We start from the raw sequence: 24,839 nt of genomic DNA on the forward strand, positions 1-24,839 counted from the left end.
GTTTGAGAACCCCAGGCCCTGAGCAAAAGTGTTGTAAATTAAGATAATCCTAATGATCCTTCATTAGTCCCACAGGGAACAGGGGGAATTGTAAAGGAGCACACATGTTAAAGGTTAAGATGGTAATAAATAGTAAATAAACATTATAAACATCAGGAAGTATAGAAATATAAGAAATGGAAATGTATTACATATTTTAATTATTATTGCTGCTGTTTTCGTCCTTCCAGTTTTTCCTGAGAATGTATCTATTTTATTTATTTATCTATTTCAAACATGTAATGCATGCGAAATACAAAAAAAGAAGATCATATTTCATGGTCACCATACAGGGGGTAGGGTGAAGTAAGAATTAATTTAATCCTGGTCCTTGAACTTTGTATTACATTCTCCCTTGGACCTCTATCTATATTATAATTGTTGTCTATATTATATTATTAACATATTACAAATATAGACTATTCATTAACATATTAGAACTATTGAAGACTATACACAGTTAACATATAAATAATTATCTACATTATATATTATTAACCTGAGAAGAAGCTAATGCATGTGAATCATCATTGTCTGCTTGTGAATCTTTGTTTGAAATAGACTAAACTAATTAACTAACATATCACAAATGTAGAAAACTATTCACAGCAAACATATAATAAAATATTATACATATTAGATCATTAGCATACACATGTAAAGGACTATTCACAGCTCAATAGCCACACCTTGCAATTACACACATGCCTAAGTTTACATGTATAAACACACATTAATACACATTTATTTTTCACCTATCCATATTCCTGTATATTGACCACAGGTGTGAATATGAGTGGACGGTTGTTTGTCTCTATATGTGGTCCTATGATGGACTGGCAATCTGTCCAGGATGTACCTCGCCTATCGCCCTATGTCAGCTGAGACTGACACAGTGCCGAGTAGATAGATGGATGGATGAAAAATTCATTTGCAAGTCAGAGTCCCGTCTGATGAGAACTACACTTGAAATGTGGGTAAATTATCTTGTAGAGGCCATGAACACAAAAGGAGTCTCTTAAAAATAAGTCTTTATTTTGTTTAACAAATGACTGAAGATGGTAGTTAAATCTGCAGGACTGAAAATAGATTTAGGGAACTTTTGATTGTTTATAAATACCACCTCCACAAAGTATAAATACATGTATAATCCCTCTTTTACACACTTAAGCAGTATTTCTATTTAATGTTTCAGCATGACACTTTAAAACTCCTGTAAACCAACAACACAATCTCGCAGACACACACAAAGTATTTGACTGATGCACTGTACATGCTAAAAGTTCTTGCTTCAGAACAGAACCACAATATGTCAGAAATTAAAAAATTATGACAGATATTTACATATTTTTGACCAGAGCATGTACCCATAAATATTTATTTTTCCTATTTAGGTGCCACATTGAAAAGCACTATTCTTTGACAGCGGAGGCTCAGATTGTTGTTGCCAAAATGTCTCAGAGGGCATTTAAATTATGAACATCAAAATGTTTGAAACTCAGTTGGTGAGTACTAAAGGTCGATGATAACACAGAACAAGCACATTCTAAAAACTTAAAAACTGTAAAATCTACCATCAGAGAGGAAACCCTTCAATGTAATCTCTTTAAATACAGACTAAATCGTGGTGATAGCTGAATCAAAAATCATGTTACAAGTACATGTGACCCAGTGCTATATGTGAAAACGTGGCAGGGTGAGTGGCAGACCAGCATATTAGCATATTCCTTTTTTGATTGAATGATAGATAGAAAAGCTTATTCATAACTTACTAAATAGAAAATTAAAAACACAAAATAGCACAGCTATAGGTCCAGGTGTTTCAGCATCGCAGAGTCACAGTGATGAGTCATCAAAGTCTCAATTTCACAATATATAAATTTTTCACTATTGGCAAAAAGTGACATTTCCCCAGCATCAGAACATTAGTGGTTCATAAAACGTCAAGCTCTTGCTTCCTGTGCTGGTATTTCTTTCCTAAGGTCAAAATGTGGAAAAGGTTTTCCTGATTGATAAAGATTAATACAACTAATATGCAAATGTCTGAGACTTTAACACTAATGCACGTTTGCGTTTGTTACAAATTTGTTGGATGCTGCTGTTGCTGGTAGCTCATCTCGTCACTCCATGTCATCCTCGTCAAAGACAGGTGGCTCAAAACTACACAACTCCTCATAGGTTAATCCTACAAGACATGAGAAAATATATGAATTTAACATGTGTATTATTTTTCTTTTACACATTTTAGTATTTTTTTTAGTGTATTTTGACATACTTTTCCATTCTTCTATCTCCAGCTCGCGACTCTCAAAGCTCTGGTCGTAAGGCTCGGCTTCAGGCTCGTCGTCTGGATCGTGGTACTGAGCGAAGTAGGGGTGAGCCAAAGCCTCGGCTGCTGTTATTCGCTTGTCCGTGTCCAAAACCAACATTTTCTCTAAAAGATCCACAGCTAAAAAAATAAACAAGTCAAAAGAACAGAATCTTAAAACAGTGTCTGTGATTCCTTCACATCCAAGTGATCGGTTGTGTGGAGTTGTGGCTAATGCAGGGCTGAACAATATGGCTAAAATGCTTATCTTGATAATAACTGATTTCAAATCAGTCAGTATCAACCAGAATTAACCACATGGACATCACATCATTAATAGACTTCAGTGCAGGTTAAAGAGACCAGTAAACTGTGTTTTTTAAATATTTAAACATAAATCACTGTTTTTAAGAGATTACATTTGAATTATTGCCAAGCTCTTTGTTAATGTTTTAATAAAGAGGATGACGAGAATTTCAAAATAAATACAATACCACAACAGATTGTGACCAATAATGATCCAAACTAATATTTTTCCCTCTTATTACCTTGTGGGTTGGCACCAATGAACACATCAGCAAAGTGCCTCTTGGGCATTTGTGGCAAGGAGCTGATGTAGTTCCTGGCCTGGGAAAAAACAACAGTAAATCAAATGTCAGCTTCAACCAGCAGCAACATGCTTCCCACATTCAGCACTGCGCATTTTATTATCCCGACATTTCTTTATATTTCTGCCTTAAGCTCCAACTGCACTATATCCCGTAATCAATGTGGTTATAATGTTACACAATGAGAATATATGTTTAAGCTCAAACACTTCTGTAGAATTCTTTTGACCCACATTTATGTCTCTATACATGATAGTATATTTAGATAGTGGTGAGATTCAGGAAGTCAAAAACTCAAACTGCTGCAGTTGATTGTAAAAAAAAAATAATAATAATAATCAATAGCATTGATGTGTTGCTTAGCAACAATAGGTCCTGGTATAGTAGGAAACAAAAGCTGCAAGTGTGAAATTACTTTGCTTTCTGCTTAAGATGCCTGGTTTAAACTCGTATTTAAGCTGCAAAGGTTATCAATATACACTTTAAACCATGTTTTTAATTTTTCTTAAAAAATTCTAATTTTGTGGAAATAAAATAAGGCCTAAGTACTTTCGACAGTAAAACACTGCGGTCCTCATCCTCTAAAGAAAGACTTAAAGGAATACGTCACTGATTTGCATGTGGCTCTGTATTGTTAGAATAGCAGTAGTAGAAAAGAGAGATTTAGTTTGCAGACTGATAATTATTCTATTATGTGGAACAATATGTGAATTATCCAAAACCAGGCTGAAAGTTTCGAGAACTGTGCAACAACAACAACAACATGAACAGAAACTATAAATCTGGCCATTTCACATTCCGTGGCGTGGCTGTTTAACTCAGAGAAGACATTTTTAAAAACAACCTGTGTGAAATGACAAGCAAAAAAATGCATTCACCACATAGGTTTAGAGCCGGTGGTGACAACCTTTACAATCACATGCAACAAGCATGTCAGATAATACACTGGAAAACTGAGAATCCTATACCCCCACTTGACAAAAGTAGTCGTAGTCAATAACAACTAGGACACTGAGGAAATGGGTTTTTTGTTGCTCTGAAAAAAAATAGGGAGATTGTGATACAGCGGGTCTGACTGTTCTTCAGCTTAGATCTCCTGCCTGGTCTGACAAGGGCAACAGTAGATCCTGCTCACCTCGTGGCTCGGCATCCTGCTTATTAGAGATGCTGGGGGTGTTCCTGTCAGACGCATTATCTGCTGAAGCTGGTTTATATCTATGAAGCTTGTGTCAAGGGGAGTATAGCGACAGAGCAGAGCTGGTTAGAAGCTGCCTCTCAACACAACAATGTGGGCCTCAACTCTAAATGCACGACAATGTTATGTTGACAAGCAAACAGCTTTTAAGCAAATTGGGACAAAAAAGGTTAGAAGGATTATCAGATTTGGAGGAAAGAAAGAAACCACACAATGATTTTGAATTGCAGGCAGTCAGTGGAAGTCGGTGCTCAATCACCTGTGTCACAATAATCTTACAGCAGGTATTATTTTGTTCACTCAGATTAAGAGGCAGAAAGCAAGTCTCAAATCCACAAAGCTGAAGGATGGAAAACATGCGGTCAATTAGAAAGCATCTACAGTAAATTACATAGTTGTAGAGGAGAGTGGCAGGTTGCAATCTGGCGAGAGAAAAACCTTGCATCATTTTGTAAAACTCACAGAATCTGAAGATATTTTCATCAAGAGCTCGGGCCCTGGGGTTCCGACGACCTGCATGATTAGCTTCAACTGATCAATGTCTACAAGCACACGGTAAAGGAAGACCAGATGCTAGACGGAGGGAAATAATCTGAGCTTGTGAATCTTGTATCACTTTAAAACAATGTTTTCATGTTAGTCATTTTGAACCTGTGAAAGCAGGTCACTAGGAAAGAGAAGAGGGAGTGGACCAATGGGAGTCCAATAGTACCTACAGAACTTACAAGCGCAGCCGTTAGTCTGAAACAATACTGGCAGAGAGAGAAAGAGATAAAGACAACTGTAAGCAGAGACACAGCAGATTGTTAGGCCCCAGACGCAGTAATGTAGACAGAACATGGACCCGAGCCAAAAATGCACACTGACAATGTAGGAGGAGTTGAAGCACGCCAGTAGAAACATTGCAGTGGAGAGTATGTGTCTAGCCAGAGGGAAGTACTGTGTGTGTTGTACTTTTAATAGAATGGCACCTCAGGCAGCATCACGTTGGAAAAGAAAAGCAAGTTTTCATCAGTGGACACAAAAAAAAGAAGAATTGCAAATCAGCTTCTACTACTGTGCTGGTTTATCAAAAACATAAATCAGTATTAACACTAACAAAGTCAATGTTAAATGCACACTGTAAATGAGAAGGATACGGTCAGTGCCAGGAAACAGAGTTCGTCCAGTGAGGAGTTCTGCCATTATACACCCCACTGACCAAATATCCACTGAAACACAGAAAAGAACCACACATATTAGGATTTGCTCACACAAAAGAGCAAATTTAACAAGCAAATCTTTCTTCAAAATTCTTCATATGTCTATTACTGTTAAATGAGAAACCATTAGCTGAATTTAGGGCAGAACAATTAATTGGAATTTTATCAAAATCGCATATACATTTCTTATAGCCAAAATACAATAATTACAGTGTCATTTGTGAACACTTAAAGTCATGGCATGTGTCAGCAGATAAACGAAAAGAAAATGAGGCACAGAAATACTAAAAATGTTTGACCACAGGGGAGTAGTCAAGTTTCCTTTTCAGTAGTAAACTGTCCTGTCCTCTTTATTTCTTAGCTGTTGATTCAAATAGCAAATTAACTTGTCAAATGAATATCTGTTGATATGTATAATTATAAGTTCTTAAACTGTTAAATAATATATAGGTACGGTACACAGACCCAGTACCAGTAATGCTGTACCTGTCATGTTATAATGCATCCAATTTAACATGATCTCTGGTGCTCGATACCAACGGGTAGCCACGTAACCGGTCATCTCATCGTCGGTGTGCCGTGCCAAACCAAAGTCCAAAATCTAAACAATCAAAAACAGATATTTGTAAAATATTTGTGTGGATTTTCAGAATTAAGCATTTTCTTAATTTAGAGCAGCAGTTCACTGACCTTCAGCTCACAGTCTTCATTCACTGCCAGGTTACTAGGTTTCAAATCCTGAAGGAAGAAATTTGTTCCAACTTAAACTCCAGTTTAGTTAATAAGCAAAATATTTCCAAAAAACACAAGTGTTTGCAGAAGTGAAATGTGATAAGGGGTAGGGGGGAATTAAGGTTCTACCTAACAGGGGAGAACGTGGCATTAAAAACAAAACAACAAAATAAATAAAATCAAAAAAATTGCTCTTACCCTATGAATGATGTCTGCCGAGTGGATATACTGGAGAGGTAAGAGGAGTACATGTGCATCAAATTACATCATCACTTCATGTACATAACACAGATGTATAGATTAACCAGTAAAAAAAATGTGGTAATATATGGAATGAAGCATGAAAAAACTAAAATGCAAAACTTACCTTTAACCCTCGGAGGATTTGGTATATGAGGAACTGCACATGGTCATCTGTGAGCTTCTGACATTTTACTATGTTGTTGAGATCTGCCCCCATTAGGTGAGTCACAAGATACCTGCCAATGAGAAAATATGGTCATCACAAATAAGACAAAGACACAAATATCAGAGGGCAAATAACAAAAAAGCCAGCTGGATTTAAATCCATATACTTGCACTTGCAGCACATTTTTCCAAAGCTGTTTGCAGGATAAAGATAATTTTCCATATGGCTACGTGAGATTAAATCCAGTTTAGAGACCTCCAACAAAGGGAAGGTAATTTATCAACACACCCAGATAAACAGCATTAATGGGCCTACATTACTGCATAATTCAAGTCGTATCCCAGAGCATTTTAAAATGTTCAAACTTATGGAAGTGAGCAGAAGCAAGATGCTACTGTGGCAGTTCTGCAGCCAACACACTAGCCATGTGCAGCTTTGCTGGTCTGCTGCTCACCAAATATCCATGTCATAAATACTCCTCTATTCTCACAAGGCACAGAGAGAGCAAGGTTTTAAAATAGCACCTGGTTATGCATGAACTTGTTCTCAGCAGCTCTCACAGACACTTTCCAAAGTTCACCCACCTTGGAAAAAAGGGGGATATAAATAGTGACCTCTGTTTTCCTCTCTCCTATAGAAACTGGAGTGGTGAGGAGCCTCACTGCAGTGTTGTGACTCAGTTTGTATTTTTAGAGCAATGGGGAACCACACTTACAGCACCTGCATACCCGAGATTTTTCCTGGATATTACATCGTACACAGAACAATTTCAAATGTTCCGGTAGATAAGCAGATAAAGTGAGGTTTCACCGTTTGAATTTCTGCTTCCACACCCATGTTGTAATATTGTAATCCACTGACTGCTTCCACATTCATGCAGTAATAATGTACGAATTCCTGTCAACATATACACACTGAGGTAAACTTCAGCATGCAAAAGGTTAAAGTACTATAAAACATTTCCAAGGCAATAAAGATTATTTCCATTTACATGTGCAATCTTGTATTGATTTCAGTCCACCATAATACTATGCTAATCATGGAGATGGGTGAGGCATCTTTTGAGGACAACTCTCAATTTCAAGACCGAGTCACTGCTGTGTTAAGTGTGTGGGAAGGTTGTAGCACATATTTTCAGTCAGATGTGTTATTTTACTAATGCTCATTACAGATGCACTGCACAAGATACAGGATTTTCAGAGACATGACCAAGTAGAGGGGGGGAAACCTTTTTTCAATCAGCTCCAGCTAAAAAGCAGAAGCTGATGTCATACCTTGAGCAACCATTGCTAAAATCAGAAAGAAAGGTTCTACATGGAATTTAAAGTCTGTATTAATGCCACAAACAGCAAGTAACTCCTTTTTCCCCCATTACTCCTGAATCCACCATCTCTGGTAATTATTCTGTCGGAAAGAAATCAAATATTTCAGCCCTACTTTAAGCCTCAAGCTTCCAGGTTCCTGAGTTCTGATCCACAAAGTCCACATATTTTCTGAGGATTTAGGTGGTTTCCTCCCACAATAATGACATGCAAGTTAGGTATAATAAACAAGCTGCCAAAGTTGTTGGTCAGGGCTTGAGATATGAAGTATGAAACAGATCTGTGGATGCAGCACCACCAACTGCTCTAAAATGGTTAAATGATTTTATTGTGGAGGGTTTATTTCCCATACTTGGAAACTAGAAAATATGTAATGAAAAATGCAGGAAATCAAATCTTGCTTCAAGTTTTCAGCAGAGACACATTCTTATGTCGGTGTCAACGGAAATCAATTACAACTAGATTTTTTTTGAGAAGAGGAAAAATCCATTCTACATACAACAAGGGGAGGAAGCATGCATGTCTGAGGAATTAGTCACTGTTCAGCTGTTCACTTCCCATTTCTGACAACTTTCAACATCAACAAGTTAGAACTACCTGTTTACCAGCAGCAAAGCAGCTACAATGTGTCACAAAGCCAGAGAAACAGAAACAGACATAGGAAAAAAACTTTCGTAGCAGCAAGAGTGAATAACTAATAGAGCAGACGGTCTGAAAAGTGGTCCAGTGTGTTTTGGCCTGCTGGACTGCCTCCAGATGTTTCCCAGACACAGCTAGGATTGTGAGAAACTAAAGGCTATACTTGAATCAAGAATAATTGTTGCTGAGGTGATACTGTGCCCCTAGCCAAAGCGCATGGAGAGGGAAAATTGGCATTAAAGTTGCTATTTTAGACAACTTACACATCAGTGAATTCCTTTAGAGAAGTAGCTGGGGAAAAGACATCTAGCAGTCCAATCACCTGCAAAAAATATGAAAACCACCATCAGGTGAAGAACATTGGGTAGAACCTAAATCATTAGATTACAGATATAGAGATACTACATAACCAAACACAAACTTTATTTTATGCCATTGACTTACATTTTCATGTTTCATGTGCTTGAGCAGCCGCAACTCTCTGTATGTTCTCTTGGCGTGGATGATGGACTGAAATGGCCGAGAGAGCTTCTTCACAGCCACCTTTAAAACACTCTTCATATCATACGCAGAACTGTCAAGAAAGTGGTCAAAGATCTTAGTTTAACATTTTAAATTCATATGTAATATTTCACACAATTTGTGTCACCATGTGCTACTTTACAGAGCACAAAGTCAGCACTGAGAACATAAAAGTAGAAAAGAACTTAAGAAAAGCAAGCTGGTCATTTTAGGCAGATGAGAAAAACATTTTCACATGGCACAAGATGGGCTGAGTGTGCTTTCAAAACCAAATTAGGTGCAGTAAAAGCTGCTGATGGCTAAGGAAAAAAAACGGCATCAGTAGATAATGTCATCTCTAAGCCCTGTAATGAAGGCTTGTTGTCTCCAACTGGGCTATATCAATATTAAAATTTTAAAAATTATCTTCAACCAGTATTTTCACAAAGCCAACGTAGCTGCACACAAAAAAACACTAGTTTGATTTTTATAATTTAATATGAATATTAAGGTGATCCATTTATCACGTTAACAGTTCAGTCCCTACTACCTCCTGTACACATGTCAGTGATGATAATCACCATTGACCCCACTGATCTTAGAAATTGTCATTTGTTGCCATCAGTAACCAAATGTGGAACACTTTTAAAATAAAATGCAATCAATCCCTCATCATAATGTTGTTTATTCATTTCTGATTCTGAAATAAAATAACTACTATTACTACTATTACTATTACTATTATCATTATTATTATTACTACTTTTACACTATGATCATTGATATACTGGACAAGCCCCATCTCAGCATGGTCTAAGAAAGCTGCTCCAGTATGAAGTAACTGGACAGAGATTAAGTAGACAAGGACAGGGTCCATCATGTCAATATCTAAGTCAGTAAACTATTTTAAAAAAAATCACACTGGTGAGCAGCCATTAATCTGTCCAGCAACAGATTATCCTATTGCCCAGCAACACAGCAACAGCACAGCTGTCTGCTTCAGTTTGCAAAACAAACATCTGCCCACTAAATCCACGCCACAAGTCAGTGGCGTGCACCCTCTCTCCACTGAAAATGGTAACACTTGTGCCTATCAGTACTTAGTGGTAGGTTTATAGTCCTGTCATGCACAATTAGAAGTGTTATTTTAAGTACTGCTTAATTTTATTACTAATAGGTTTAACATTTTAGTCGACAAATGTCAGAAAAACAGTCACAAATGACTAGTGTGCCAAATTATGTCCATCATAAACTACTGTATCAATCTATCTATACATTATTCAATCACAGGTGCACATCTTTAAAATGAATTTAAATAACTCAAGAAGTGAGCAATATCTCAACATTGGTCTACTCATAAGAAACGGGAAGCTGCGTCTCAGGAAGTACAGTTGATCTACTAATCAGTAAGTTGCTGAGTCAATCCACAGTTCCTCTGGTGTGTCGAAGTGTCCATGACACTATTAATAACATTACTATTGGCTGCTGCTTCACCTTAAACCATTTGATTTATATTACGCGTTTAAACCTATATTAAACAGCCTCACACCTGAAGCTTTAAAGTAACAAGACTATGCAATTGGTTTTTTTATCAATCAATATATTCAACCAATCAAATGTACTACTTAATACTATTTATTATATTTAATACATATTGCCTGCATTAGATAAAGACATTTAGTTTAAATTATATCGGACTGAACATACATATTTTTAATATTTGTTTCCCAAACTCAACTATATCCATTATCCTCATCACAGCACGATGACAGGTTACACCACCTGTTGGTGGCCGGTTTTATTGGTGGTAATTGTTTTTGTTAATTAGTTAATACTTACCAATGAAAGAACATAAACAATATTTTATATACACAAGGTAATTATTACAAATCGACATAAGTATTACAGTACATATGCAGTATCTGTAAACTGCAAAGTAATAATATTGCTTGCATATAAGGATATTCAGATTATGTGATTTAAAAACATACAGTATTTGAACAGATTAGAATGCAAATATAGATTAGATGCTATTGTTATAACCTCTACGTGCGGCTATGGTGAGTAAGTGAGTAGAAATACAGGCTGATGAGTCAGACTATATGTGACTGTAAAATGCCCACTCATCAGATAACCGCTCTTACATTTCTAACATTCGAATATTGTTGCAAGTAAAAAAGTTTGTTAAAGTGAACGGGTGTGACGTTGAAGAGGCTAGTGACGGTGTTTTACGGGAGCATAATAGGCGACAGAAAACAACTTTTCTCGCTGAGAGCCGTCGAGGCTCCACCTTACTAGCCAAACAATCAGGGCGAGCTAAGCTCACTTTAGCATCTGCAGCACAGGCCTCGTATTAATGAATGGGAGTGAAGTTGGACGCCAGGCTACAGCCCACGCACAAACTTAAGAGGAAAAGTAATTTACCACACGGATCCGTAGGCGCCAGATCCCACCGGGGACAGGTTCTGGTAGCGCTCCGGCACTTCCCATATCGTCTTGTTGACCTCCTGTCGATAGAACACGGGTCTCTCTTTCTGCGACATTCCTGCAGAACCAACTGCCGACCACCGACTGCACTTTCTGCGCCTCAAGGCGGCGGCTCCTATCCCCCGAGCCCGAGTTTAACTTTCCCCAAGTAAAGGGAATGTGCGCGAAGTCAAATGTAAATCGCCTTTACAAAACTTGAATACGTTTCGAACGCAATGGGGCTACCTCCGCGCTAAAGACTGCTGCGTGCACGTTTTTTGCACAGTTTCGCTTCTCTCTCCGCTGTTCGCTCTCGGGAACCTCCGATATTGCACCCTGCTTGCAATCTATGCTCGCAACGCATCGCAAAGTCTCGCGAGATAACACGAGCCTGGCCGACAGGAGGGATGTGCTGTTTATTGGTGATACGGGACAAAAATAACAGTCCTCTACCTCCTCAACAAAACAGTCAAAATACTGTTTTTAAAATCATAAAAATCTCAGTGGAGCGCTGCGACTAAATGCTTGTATACTATACGTATGTATAATTGTGAATACTCGCATTTTGCCAGTGTTTTCTACTTTACAAGACTTTAAGTGTGTCAAGGATATCCAGTAATGGGTAATGGGTTAAAAAAAAGTAAAAGTAATAACAACAATAATAAGAATAAAACATTTTTACCATATATGTATGTATATATTATGAAAGACCACAAAGGACACATTTTGATAAAGAATCATTTTAAAACATGTGGCATAAAAATGTGGCATAAAAGAATTACACAGAGGTTTAGTGATACGATGTTTCTGTGCTCTGCTCTGTGAGTTCAAAAGGAGCACCTGAAGGCAGCATTACAGGACAATCCTTATTCCTAGAGATGCACATTTGTTAGTAGAGAATTCTTTTTTTTACTTCAAGGTGGGGAAAAAAAATGATATCCTTAATTTAGATGCAGTAGAAAATGTTAACAAAAGACATAGTAAATAAAATTGACAACTTAAGACTGGTATATGGTCATTCTAATAAAAAATAAAGACAAAGAACGACTAAGAGAAAAAAAAGTTACAGTTGTGTGTAAAATCCACAGTCAGGATCTTAGATTATTATTTTGAAATATGCCATAGGTTTTTAAAAGACAGAATATCCCCAATATGGAGACTTTCTTATTTCAGTATTAAGTTTGGAAACCTACCATATAACAAATAATACTAAATAAAACTGCCAAATCTTTACATACATGCACAATAAGCCTGTATCTTTTGTAATAAATAAATGCATTCACAGCCCATTTCTGTTTTGTACGGGAGAACTCCATAAAAACATAATTTGGAGCTCCATTAATGTCAAACCATCTCGGCATTTAAGTAGAAAGATGTGCTTATTCTCTGATTTAAGAATCATCCGAGTCTGAGTCTTCTCTTTGGAAGCGTGAAGATGACTTCAGGGGAACGGAGTCAAATCCATCCGATGATCTCTGAAAACACATGGATCATAGCATGAAAAGCAGCCTTATTATGTGCGTGTGTGTGTGCATATGCATGCGAACGGAGTGGTAACTCACCTCTCGTGAAAACGATTTCATTTTGGTGAAAAAGGATTTCTTGGTGAGGTCCATGAGGTCGTCCTCTGCGTCCTCTCCCTCCATGATTGCACAGCTGTCTGCAGTGGGCAGCTCACATTCTTTACCCCCAGAGGTCATCACCAGCTTGGAGTATTTATACTGCAACCTGCAGGTAAATGCTATATTAATATATTTACTATATTTCTAATTTAGAAATGACACATTAAATGCTTCAACAACGCCAAAGGAAATGCAAAGCTCAGTGGTCTCACTTGCGTGTCTTCTTCCAGAAATAACAGCTCACACTGATGAGTAGCAGAGCGGCGATGATTCCTGTAGTCACACCAAACTTGAGCCAGAAATCCAGACTCACACAGGCATTGACTTTTTGTGCTGGTAAAGATTCTCCTCCAAAACACTGCAACGGCTGCTGCCACACATATGTGGTTTTCTGAAACACAATATAAAAGGTTGAACTCCCTGACCTGACTTTGATAACATGTAAAGTTGTCTCTATAATATTGTCTGATATAACTGGTGTATTCAGCATTTTCAAAGGTCTAGTGTGTAAGAATTAGTGACATCTAACGGCGAGATTTTTATTTAAACTCTCTTTAAGGCTACAAAACATGGACTATTTTAATGTCATTGTACACTTATTCAAACATACAAATAGGTAGGGGTGGGTCAAACTATCGTCGTCCTTCCTCGATAATCATTACACCAGGGCAAATATCGATATTTCAATTACAAGATTAAGGAGCTCTAAAGTAAACAGTCTTTGCCAGTTTCACTCGCCGGGCGTTGCTACCTCATGTCTCCTCAAAAGTGATGCTGCTCAAATGAATAAGGGAAACTGGTGGAAGAAGAGGGAGTTTACAGCAGGCTAATGGTGGAGAAAGCTACGTTAAGAGATGCTCCATCTATGTTCAATACTTAGACTTTGTGCATTTTGTTCTCTATGCTGTGAATAAATAGAGAAATCCTGCACTTTGGACTTTTCACAGATTGGTTTCTTCAGTTAGACAGATATCGTCGTGGACCATGTATCGCGAATCGTATTGTAAGGATATCCCGCAATTCCCATCACTACAAATAGGTAGTAAATTAAATTCCTGCTAACCCTCCAAAATATTACACACGGGACCTTTAAGTATTTATTTCCACACATCACCGGCTTCAATTTGATCCGTGTTGGATTTGCTGGGGAGGTGAAATGGGTTTTTGTTGTCAGTAGGATATTACCTGTATTCCCTGGAGACAAGCGCTGACAATTTCTCTGTAGTGGTTTTTGGTGCAAAGTGGACAAGCATGCTGACTCTGCCACAGCAAGTGGAAAACACAACCATCACACGTCCCCTCTGAGCAGTTACTGTGGAGGAAAACAAGGGATGAGATATATGTGCACAAACCTTCCGTGGCAGAAGCTTTGTTCAGCTCCGCAGAGTTCAATATGTGACGACATACATGTGTTAGCGTCAAATATGGCTGTTTGTCAAACTGAATGTTGTCTGGAATGCGTATTGTCAGGGGAGGAGCTGAGCGTGGTTATGGTTGAGGATACCTTGGCAGTGTGATGTGGTCTTTAGCAGTCACTGTGGGCTCACACCTCAGTCTGATGGTGGCTGACCTGCCTTGTTTACAGGCCTGAGTCACCTTACTGGACCTGGAAACATCATAAACACAGAGATCTTGACTTATTTTGCACCATGACATATGTTTATACTCTTTTTGATTCTCTGCACATTGCTTAAAACAAGGTTTATCACAGTGTGTGGGGGAAAAAAATGAATAAATGTGATGCTATTTACTTGTAATAGAATATGACATCAGGCAGGCTGGACTCGGATGGAAACAACCACTGTGGGGAAGAAATGCCACTCAGCGCTGTGTCAGTGGTCACACCTACACAATGACAACATGCAACAGATTTTTGTTGTCTGATTAATGACATGCACTCGAGTCAACAAATCAACTCTTCCTCTATTCACCGTACAAAGATGGTGATTAATGAGCATTTTTTAAGGAATTGTTTCAGCTGAATTACTTTTATCAGACGACAGAGAAGGTAAAAACACACAAGAGACTAAAAACCAAAAGAACACGGTTGAATTGGTTGAATTATAGTGTTTACCATGTTCTTAGTTCACATCTGCTACTTGCCACTAAACACAAACTACGCACACATTAAGCACACACTAATGATGAGAAACAAACAAGAGGAAAATCCTGACCCTGCCCACCAACAGTGCCAGGAGCAGTCTCAGCAGATTGCCTCCTGGTGGCTAACTGCTACCTTCCTGCTTCCTGGGCTTCACATTTCAAACCTGAAGACTGTGAACTGTCCTTACAAATACACAAAATATGACAAATATCGTCTCTGATTCTCTGCAGTTCAGTGCATACCGATGAGCGAGTCTCCGATGACGAAAGGCTGGGAGGACACCACACTCTGACTCCTGATTTCAGAGGGCACAATGGTGGATTGGCAGACGTAACCTTTGACCATCGTCGCACTATCTGTTACATTTTCCACGCAGGTAGCTGGCAAACGACCCTGTGAGAGAAACACGGCAGGCTTACATAATGTCGAAATAACATTTTGCAGGAATTATAGCACAGGTAAAGTAAATTCTCACCTCTTTCCCACACAGAGTCACATTAAAGTGCTGGAAATATTTTAGGCCTTTGTTGGTGAAACGGGAGCCGCTGTTGAAGCCGGTGACGTTTGCCAGAGGAGAGAAGTCATAGTGCAGCAGTGGCTGTCCTCTCATCTGCACGCCCAGCGTACAGTCGCTGAGACAAGCTGAATAAGCCTGGAGGGGGAAGTCAGGACATTAGACATGGAAATACTCCAGGTGGTGCTCAAGCACCTGTCCTTTTGTCCACTGACCAAATAATGCCCCATGTTTAATGTGTAATTATGACCAAAAACATTATTTGACTTGTAATTTCAGTAATTTCTTCTATATTGTAGAAGTAGTCGTTGAGTAGGCCTAATACACATCTGCACAAGTATATGATTCTATTGGAGGTGCAATTAAAAGTTTTATCAAAAGAAGAACAATCATCATATATATTTAATTGACCCACTCATAGATTCAATAATGATGACTGAGCCACTTTAGTTTCAATCATCATGACGGTGTGTAAAATTGTATGATTTCTTTCTGTACATACTTTCTCACTCAGGGATGATTTCAAAGCACATGCAAAGAAAGCAAATACTAAACTAAATATTTTAAAATAATTGTATGATAGTTTTCAATGAAGGTAAAACCGGTTTAAGGCTAGGGTTAAATATATAAAAAAACACAGTATATAATGTTTAATGTTTTGAAACGCTTCTAGTGTCCTAACATGACAACCTTGTATTTCTTATGCAATTATGTGGTATGTGAGTATGTTTTGTTTTTTTTGTTTCTCCTTACCTCGTTTCTCTCGGTGTTTGGGCCACACTGAATACACGCAGCCTCTCCGACCGGCTGCTCCGCCCTGATGTAGGAGTTTTGCGAGCATCTCATACACTGTCCCGTGCCGTTGACCATGTAGTGTCCCGGTGGACAGGGAACGCAGGCAGAGTCGGTGTTGTCGGTGCTCAGAGCACAGTGGCGGCACTGCGAGGCTACACCTCCGATCACATTGGTGAGGTGGATGGAGTAGATCTTTGCAATGTCACCACTGTATTTCCTCTCCTGCGGGAGTTTTTTTTAAATATCATATTATACATTGTTGTATTCATTATTTATGTCATTTAAGTCATTATTTATTTATAATTTGTTCATTATATTATTTTGAAATAAGAGCGTATACAACTATATACATTCACCTCTTTGTATTTCAATGAAAAAGGGGAAAAAAGGAAAATACTTTCACTTACTACTGCTTCTTAAAACATTTTTGTTGCTAATACCTTTTCACTTTCACATTTAAGTAAATCAATGTAAAGTACTTCCTCCACCACAGTCAGTTTTGCATATATGCAGTGCTCACGTAGTGCAAAGGTCATTTAGATTTTTCCACAACAGACACACAGCTCCAGACTGCCCTCTGGAGTTAAAAGCAATATTTTATAGTCAAACTTTACTTGTACTACATATAAAAGTCAATGACAAAGCAAATACAACTAAGACTCAAAGATTTGAGAAATCTTATTGTAACAAGATAATCTTGCACTTGTGGATGCTGACATCTCGATCAGTCTGTGCTGATCAGGGGTTTTGTTTTAACTTTATTTCCTGTGTTGTATCAGGTTTTTTTTTCTCTTGACAAGTGAAACTGCTGTTAGTCATATTTGGGCTGTGCTGTTGTTTCTCACCGTGAGAAAAGTCTCTGTCCGTTGAAATGACCACCTGAAGCTGACAGTGCTGTTGCTCTGGACCAGGTAAGTGTACGACTGTTTGCTGTTGCTGCCTTTCCACTGCTCCACCACGTTTTTATTCCACAGGTTATTACCCTAGAAATGAATGACATTCATCTCGTAATGACACTCACACGCGTGTCATGACATGAAGCATGCACAAGACAAAATGAATTATCTGTCACTCACGGCTTGGAAGTACAGTCTGCAGTCGGCTGTACACACAGTTTCAAAGACAAACGTGATTTGAGACAGTTCACCCCGTTCGCTGTCTTTAGCCAGTGACTCAGGCAGCCTGTGGAGACATTTTCATACAATTTAACACGATGACACGGTGAATACATTATATGTGTCATTTCTTCAAAAGAAGTGTGTGACTGCACCTGTATCCAGGGACACTGAGCGTAAGCATAAGAAGATCCGTGTCCTCGTCCCCAGGGGTGGTGTAAACATAATCTCCAGCCACCTCCCAAGCTGTGATTACAAAAAAAATAGTAACCCATTCATATGCTGTTCAACCATCAATATTCACGTAGAGCATTCTGAAAATGAGGAGACTATGGATTAAAAATACAAACTTTAAAAAAAATGGATTGATGTGACTCTGTTATGATTTGATTGTATCCTGATATTTTGCTGCAGATTCAATTTGTATTGCCACTCGGATTTATTGTGATTCTGCAAGCGATTCAACAATATCATTAACTTTTTTTTTTCCCTTCCTAAACCAAAATAGAATGATGTCCAAATTCAGTGCACATTCAATGTCAGTCAGTCGGTCTGTGTGACATGTATCTAAACTGAATGGGACAGTGGGAAATAACATGTATAACAATAAGTAGAAAATTAAATGTTTGTAAAAAAGCATACCTCAGCGTTCACTGAGGTACAGTATGCTTAAACAAAAATCAATGAAAAGAATAGAGACTCTCAAAGCAGGACACGGATGAATCTGAAAGCATTTATTTTGAAATCCTCGGATTGCAGATAACACCGACAAACAGAACCATTTACCTGTTTCTGTTCATCAAGCGAGTAGAAACAAAAAGTTCTGATTCTGCAAGTTCAGCGTTCAGTACCATGTAATATGTTTCATAAATGATTACTGTTATTCCGCAACGTTCTGAGGTGAGTGTGTGGTTTATTGCTCTGATGTTTGCTCTTGCTGATGCTTTGCGGCGTCATATTCTCTCACCCGTGTTGTGGTCGTAGTCACTGAACCGCTGTCTGAGGATGAAGCTCTTCATGTTGCTCGGCATCGTGTTCCACCATTTGTACTCGAGGCCAAGCACTGGCTCCGTGCCGACAGGGCATTCATCACAGGCTGCGAGTAAATCATGTGTCATTACGGCAGCGTAAACACACAGGATTTAGTAAATCAGGGTGCATGTGGATGAAACAGGGACTAGAGTTGATCATTTATTCGTTTTGTTTGTGGAAAGCGTGCACAGTGAGGTCCACTGAAAACAGACTGATTGATTTAATTGTCATATTTGTTGCTTCTGTACCAAAGCATAGTTACTCTTCTCAAATTGCTTCTCAAACACACTCCAGCAAAACAGTAGCAGACACCTCCAAAATCATTCGTCTTATTATTATTATTATTATTATTATTATAGTATTATTAGCCTTACAGACCTCAACAACAGAATCACCACTATCACACTGCACATGACTTTTATCTGATCCTCTGAAAACCATCAAAGGTTTAGTTTTGGCACAAGTTCTGTCCGTTCTGCCAAAGCTGTTCAAATTAACAAGCTTAACACTGTGTGAAGATGTGTACGTGCAAGGGATCGGACGACACCACTTATTTGTGTCCGATACTGATATCACAAACTAGAATATCTACCAATATTTACCAATACAGTCATTTTAGACCATTTATGAACTACGAAGCTGTTAACAACACATTTGTGCTGAGTTATTTCAAAGACGCAATTCTCCATCTGTGTGAGAAATATTGTTCTCCCAAAAAGAAGAAATAAACAGTCCAAATGTGACTCAGCTAAAATGCTTTTGTTGATTTGTATTATTTTTATTATACAGGATTTATTATGGATGTTCGGATTGTATCTGACTGTCCGATATCCAGTCCACTGATTCTAACCAGTACTGGACCGATACTGATTCCCCATCTCTATTACTGTACATATACAGCTTACACTCACCAGCCACTTTATTAGGTACACCTAATCAACTGCTTGTTAAGACAAATATGTTGGTTTATTTGGTTTTGTTTCATGTTTCAGTCCTGTCTGTTGCTCTGTTTTTTTTTGTGATCGGATTTCCATGTGTTCCTACTCTGGGAACTTTGGGTCCTCAATCTGTTTCTAACAAGGTATGAGTTACAGCTAAAGAAGACCACACCAGTGCCACTCCTGACTCACTTTTTTTAGGTGTGCTGTGCACCTAACAAAGAGGTCAGTGAATGTATGTGAATGTAAATAAGTAAACACATGTATACCAGTATGTTCAGATAGATATAAGTGTGAATATGTATATTTATGCCCGTTTATATACTTGTTTTAATCTACTGTTTTTTCTTGGAATTGCTGATTACTGTCATTTCTGTAATTTCCTTCTAGTCTTGGCTCATTGTTGGTTGGTGGTGATTAAACTCTTAGACGTGCATTTCACTGCAAAATGAAACCATGAGGTCGTTATGAATCATATGAATGTGAAACACAAGAAGTGAACTGATAGTGCACCTGTTCCATTAGAGTAGAGGCCGCTGCTGCAAGGCTCACACGTGGAGGAGTTGGTGACAAAGAAACCCGGGTTACATGGTGGACAAGTTTGCTTCTCCCCTGATGCAGGAAGCATCACTGATCCTTCAGTGGTCTCATTGCAGATCTTTGGCTCAATCCACTTGTACATAAGCTGCGTCTAAAACACACAACCAGCCAGAGACATGAATAAAGGGAAGAAGCCACCAGCGGCCCTATGACACACACAATCCACCAAGTTGTATTTAAAGAAAGCCAAACCGCTTGTGAAAGAGAAATGACACCATGAATGTGCATAAATGCAGTCCAAATTACCTTTCCCTCAGAGTCACAAGGAGTGTGAGTGTAGAAGTAATCACTGTTTGTGCACGCTGGTCTGGGTTTGCAGATCCCTGACCCAGCCTCTGAAAAAACAACCCAGTGGAAAGAGATAAGGGGAAACACACAGCTAACATCGAGATCCAGTGTTTGATGTTTCATATGGGAGGCAACATGTGAATACATCAGCAGGTGCAAGTCCAGACATGTTAGACGCAAAAACGATGCCAAGTTAATGTGGTAAGTGACACGTCCATTCACAGATCATTAGACATGCAAACATGAATACCTGCATATTGGTCTTGTTCACACTGATGGCAAACAGTGGCCCCCTTAGTGGAGTAGGTATTAGCAGGGCAGGTGGCACAGCGGGCAGATCCTGGTTTTGCACTGTGGGTGCCAGGTTTACAATGGAAACACTCAGATGTGTAGGCCACACCTGGAGGGAGAGCATGGATTGATTTTTAATTATTAACAGGACAAAAGGAATCTTGCCTTTAAAGCAATAAGACCCAGGTCCATGACCTGGTCGGAACAAGGGCCCTTCTGCATGGAGTTCTCCCCGTGTGTGTGGTTTTCTCTGAGTGCTCCAGTTTCCTCCCACAGTCCGAAAACATGCAGATTTGGGAATTAAGCAAATTGGACACTATAATTTGACTGTATCATACGGTGTGAGTGTGAGAGTGGGTGGTTGTTTGTCTCTATATGTGTCCCAGTGATGGACTGACGAGGGTGTACTCCGCCTTTCACCCTATGTCAGCTGTGATTGGCATCAGCAAACACTCGTGTGGAGGATAAAGGGGTAGAAGATGAATGGATGGAACAGGACAAAAGGACCTTGACACGTAACCAAATGCTTAGAAATCCTGCACCCAGCATTGTAGAGGTGTTCATTTACCTGAGATGCTGATGTCTCTTAACAGCACTGGTTTGACAGCATCACCCAGTACAGAGTAGGCAGTGGTTCTCCAGTACAACACATTGTTGCCCTTTTTCAGCTCAACCTGCACATGGACAGATTTGTTTTGGTTTTTTTTTCAATAAAAGAGAAACAGAATAGATAAAGAGAAGCAGATATGAGATGTTGATGCCAGTAGGTGTTACACCGCTCCTGTACTAACCTGGTACTTGCTCCATTTGTCCTCTGAGGTCTTCATCCACCGACTTTCAGATTCTGTAGACTGACACTGGTCATTCTGGATCTACAGGAGTAGGAAAAAACAGGGAGACGTTGCTTAGTATTCCCCCTGGAAACAGCCATATGTACACACTAAAACTCCATTTTGACAGCCATTTTAAAACACTTACAAAGAATTCAAAGTAGATGTTGGTGTCTGGGTAGAAATACTCGTAGGTCACAATTCCAGGTTTCTTCAGACTCACAGCGTAGGACAGCACAGAACTACACTCATCTGTGTTTGAGGCTACATAGTCACCCTTCGGTGTCCAGGTTGAGCTAGAAAAAACATCAGCAGCAAGAATAGTTTTAGGTCGGGTGATACAAGGACTTTACTGTCATATGCATAGTAAAGGAAACACAGTGGTTTTTCTGAAATGATTCCAGTCTGCCTCCTCTCCCCAAACATGGACATTTAGCGCAACTAATAGTATTTTCAAGAAAGTCAGACTGCCATTATCATGCAGGAGTATAAAAGGTCCAGTGTGTGATTGAATACAACATTTGTAACTGTGTTTTTAATTTATTTACTATCACATAAAACAGGGGTCTGCAACCTGCAATCTGTGGCTCTAGAGCTGCACATGTCAGCTTCTCTGTGGTGGCTCCCTTATCAAAGTGTTAAGTGTAATATTTTGTCAACTAAAAATATGGGTCACAACCTTTGTCTACGACAAATGCGATATTTAAAACCCCTTCTTCCACAATTTTGAACACAAATAGCTCTGCATAGACCTGTGTTTTATTTCAAAATGGGCCTTTTCGTGTGTGTGTTTTCCTTTGTCAACAGCTATGTAATGTCAACAGTTTTCTTTTTTTGTAGTTCTTAAACTTCACAAATACAACAAACTGTAACTTTATACATGATGTTATCTTTATTTTATGGGTCAAATAGTTTTTTGTACCTCCACATTAATTATATCTTGGTGGAGAGAGAAGGCTTAAAAATGGCTCTTCTGATACTAGAGGTTGCACCCCTGACTTGTTGTGTGCTTGTTTCCATTAGATAAGCTGTTTATATTACATGGGGAGAGTCTCCTCTACCATGTAGTCCACCAATAGGATGCAACTAAATTCTACGCACTGGTAAAAAAATGTGAGGTACAGTAAAATATTTACTTATAGCAGTTGATGTGGCTATCCTCATTGTTTGATGACACTCCATATGTGATAAACCCTGTTGGTAGGCTGTCCCACACATCAAAGGCCACGCCCGTGCCCAGTGAGTAAGTGCCTGCAGCACACTTCTGGCACTCCTGTGACTGCATATCAAGAAACTCCCCTTCACTACAGGAGAAGGCTGTGAAAGGGGGAAAGGGCCACAAAGAGAGAAATGAGACTTTATGGAGATGGCAACAAAAACAGACACAGTTAAAGGTTTGGAGAAAATGTCTCTGTGAAAGTAAGAAACTCACTGCACTGAGTGCCTTTGACTGGATCTGGTAAACCTGTGCACGCGTTGGCTTTGTTGGGAACGGCCACTCTCCATCGTGAGCCAAGTACGTCACACTCCGTGTACTCAAAGTGATAGTCGGACTGGAGAGACATGACACAGATGTGAGTTTCACACAGCTTGATACATAAAGCACTGTGTGCACGCTACAAACATTGTGTAATCTCTAACTTCATGCTGTCACTTTACTGTCATTTGTTAAAAAGACAAGCATCTCGTCCTCGGATTTGGAACCATAAAATCTTAGTTGATCAATCACCTAATTGATTAAGTGACTGTTGAAGCTCCCCAAAAGACCAACCCGTGTACACATAACAAGAATTAAAACAGTAAATTAGGTCATCAGACAGTTTTATACCTCAACATCCATTTTCCAAAACCAGTCCTGCCTCTTACTCAAATAAATGTAGAAGCCAATATTTACCGAGGCGGCGTCTCAACTGTTTTAATCTTGTTCATCAAGGACGCACTGCAACTCTTCACCTTCAGGGCTTATTTACTTGGCTATGGGGGAGAAATTGTGATGCATCCAATTTGCATTTGGTGCTTTGTGTTTTTGTGTGTGACAAACACTTCCCCACCTATACTGGTGTTGTCTGGTGGGCGACAGTCTCTGAAAGCTTATCTTGTTGATCTGACACCTTCTGAAACACCAGTGTTATCTTTAAGATTTTGGTCCCTGACCAGCCCACTGTTGCTTGGAAGGTCACCCAGAGCTAATCCAAGCCCACACACAGCCTGGCTGGATTAATAGTTAACAAAAACACAGCCACAGCAGCAGCAGCAGCAGCAGTGGCCCCGCTCAGTGTTTTCCATTAGAGCTGCTACATTAACTGAGCAGGTATCAGATGAACATGGGGGTTTGGGAGCATCTAATGTAAAAATGCATCAAACTAGAGATGGGCTGGAGCCTAATCGCCTACTTTACACAAACATGAGGAAACCAAGGCAACAGGACATCATGACCGCTGGGCCTTACGGTCAATGGGCTGACATGGAAACAAACTCCACTGGAAAATGCAGCTGCTACCAGGCATCAAACCTCCATGAGCTCAAAACAAAAGGTCTCTGACGGGTGCACATTCTGAGATCATTTCGATTTTCTATATCAGCGAGAGGACGAACAGAAATGCTTTGAATATTATCAAACAGAACTGTAACCATGCAAAGTCAACACAGAGCCGAGCAGAGGAGCAGACGATGGAGCATATGGAAGATCTGGTACAAGAGTGTGTGAGAAGTGTAACAGCAACCAACGGCTGATGTAACTCAAACACTTACAAAGTAAACATGTTCATTTACAGAGCGTGAAGGAAGCCAAACACAGGTTTGACTACAAGTGTTAAAACACACTGTTGTCAATTCAAAATGAGTCACATCAGAAGAAAAACATTTTCTTTGTTACTTCTTTTTAAAATGAACAATAATTGAGTGAAGCTGTTGTAAAGGGTTTTTTGTCACTTGGAAATGTTGCATCTAAATATAATTATACAAGACTCCACAGAATTAACTACTTTAACGATAAAGTCTCACATCTTTATATCATACGTATTTACGTTGAATGCTGATAATAACGCCTTTGTAAACTCCCCATGTTTCTTCATCATGTTTTAAATGAACAACATAATTCTGCTCACCTCTTTGCACAGCGGCAGGTCCGCAGAGGTTTGCGCGAAGAGCAGCCACAGTGAAACGTGGCTCAGGTGAATCAGGCCTCGGTGCTGCATCGTCGCCTTCTGTCAGAGATGAAGTGACAGTCACTGGTTCACCTGCTCTCAGGTGCTCACAGCTGATCTTGTCCGCCCCATGACTGCCGGGG

The 24,839-nt window shown here is 39.2% G+C and overlaps 3 protein-coding genes across 7 annotated transcripts in view; 1 reads left to right on the top strand and 2 right to left on the bottom strand.

Annotated features, from left to right (window-relative positions):
* samd11 (sterile alpha motif domain containing 11) overlaps nt 1-24,839 on the top strand; it is a 1,171,052-nt gene that overhangs the window by 818,389 nt on the left and 327,824 nt on the right. The window lies entirely within an intron of this gene.
* On the bottom strand, nt 1,054-11,781 carry mapk14a (mitogen-activated protein kinase 14a). Of its 2 annotated transcripts, none has more exons than XM_044038118.1 (12): nt 11,380-11,781; nt 8,899-9,028; nt 8,718-8,776; nt 6,452-6,563; nt 6,283-6,312; nt 6,043-6,090; nt 5,839-5,953; nt 5,290-5,361; nt 4,091-4,170; nt 2,896-2,974; nt 2,315-2,488; nt 1,054-2,224 (listed from the first exon to the last, which is right to left on the bottom strand). In XM_044038118.1, the coding sequence occupies exons 1-12, from the start codon at nt 11,496-11,498 to the stop codon at nt 2,160-2,162; spliced, it is 1,083 nt and encodes a 360-aa protein (XP_043894053.1). In that variant the 5' UTR covers nt 11,499-11,781; the 3' UTR covers nt 1,054-2,159. The 2 variants fall into 2 exon arrangements, with proteins under 2 accessions (XP_043894053.1, XP_043894052.1); XM_044038117.1 differs by lacking the exon at nt 4,091-4,170 and adding an exon at nt 4,613-4,692.
* On the bottom strand, nt 12,146-24,801 carry elapor1 (endosome-lysosome associated apoptosis and autophagy regulator 1). The gene is made up of 22 exons (XM_044038048.1): nt 24,658-24,801; nt 22,983-23,103; nt 22,687-22,867; nt 21,699-21,846; nt 21,512-21,592; nt 21,289-21,394; nt 20,680-20,829; nt 20,388-20,476; nt 20,055-20,232; nt 18,539-18,667; nt 17,727-17,817; nt 17,533-17,638; nt 17,302-17,439; nt 16,415-16,678; nt 15,623-15,799; nt 15,390-15,540; nt 14,795-14,888; nt 14,548-14,649; nt 14,229-14,355; nt 13,256-13,434; nt 12,984-13,149; nt 12,146-12,896 (listed from the first exon to the last, which is right to left on the bottom strand). Exons 1-22 carry the CDS (start codon nt 24,745-24,747, stop codon nt 12,813-12,815), a joined length of 2,952 nt encoding a protein of 983 aa, XP_043893983.1. The 5' UTR covers nt 24,748-24,801; the 3' UTR covers nt 12,146-12,812.

Source organism: Solea senegalensis, linkage group LG11 (assembly GCF_019176455.1).
Source record: "Solea senegalensis isolate Sse05_10M linkage group LG11, IFAPA_SoseM_1, whole genome shotgun sequence".
NCBI lineage: Eukaryota > Metazoa > Chordata > Actinopteri > Pleuronectiformes > Soleidae > Solea > Solea senegalensis.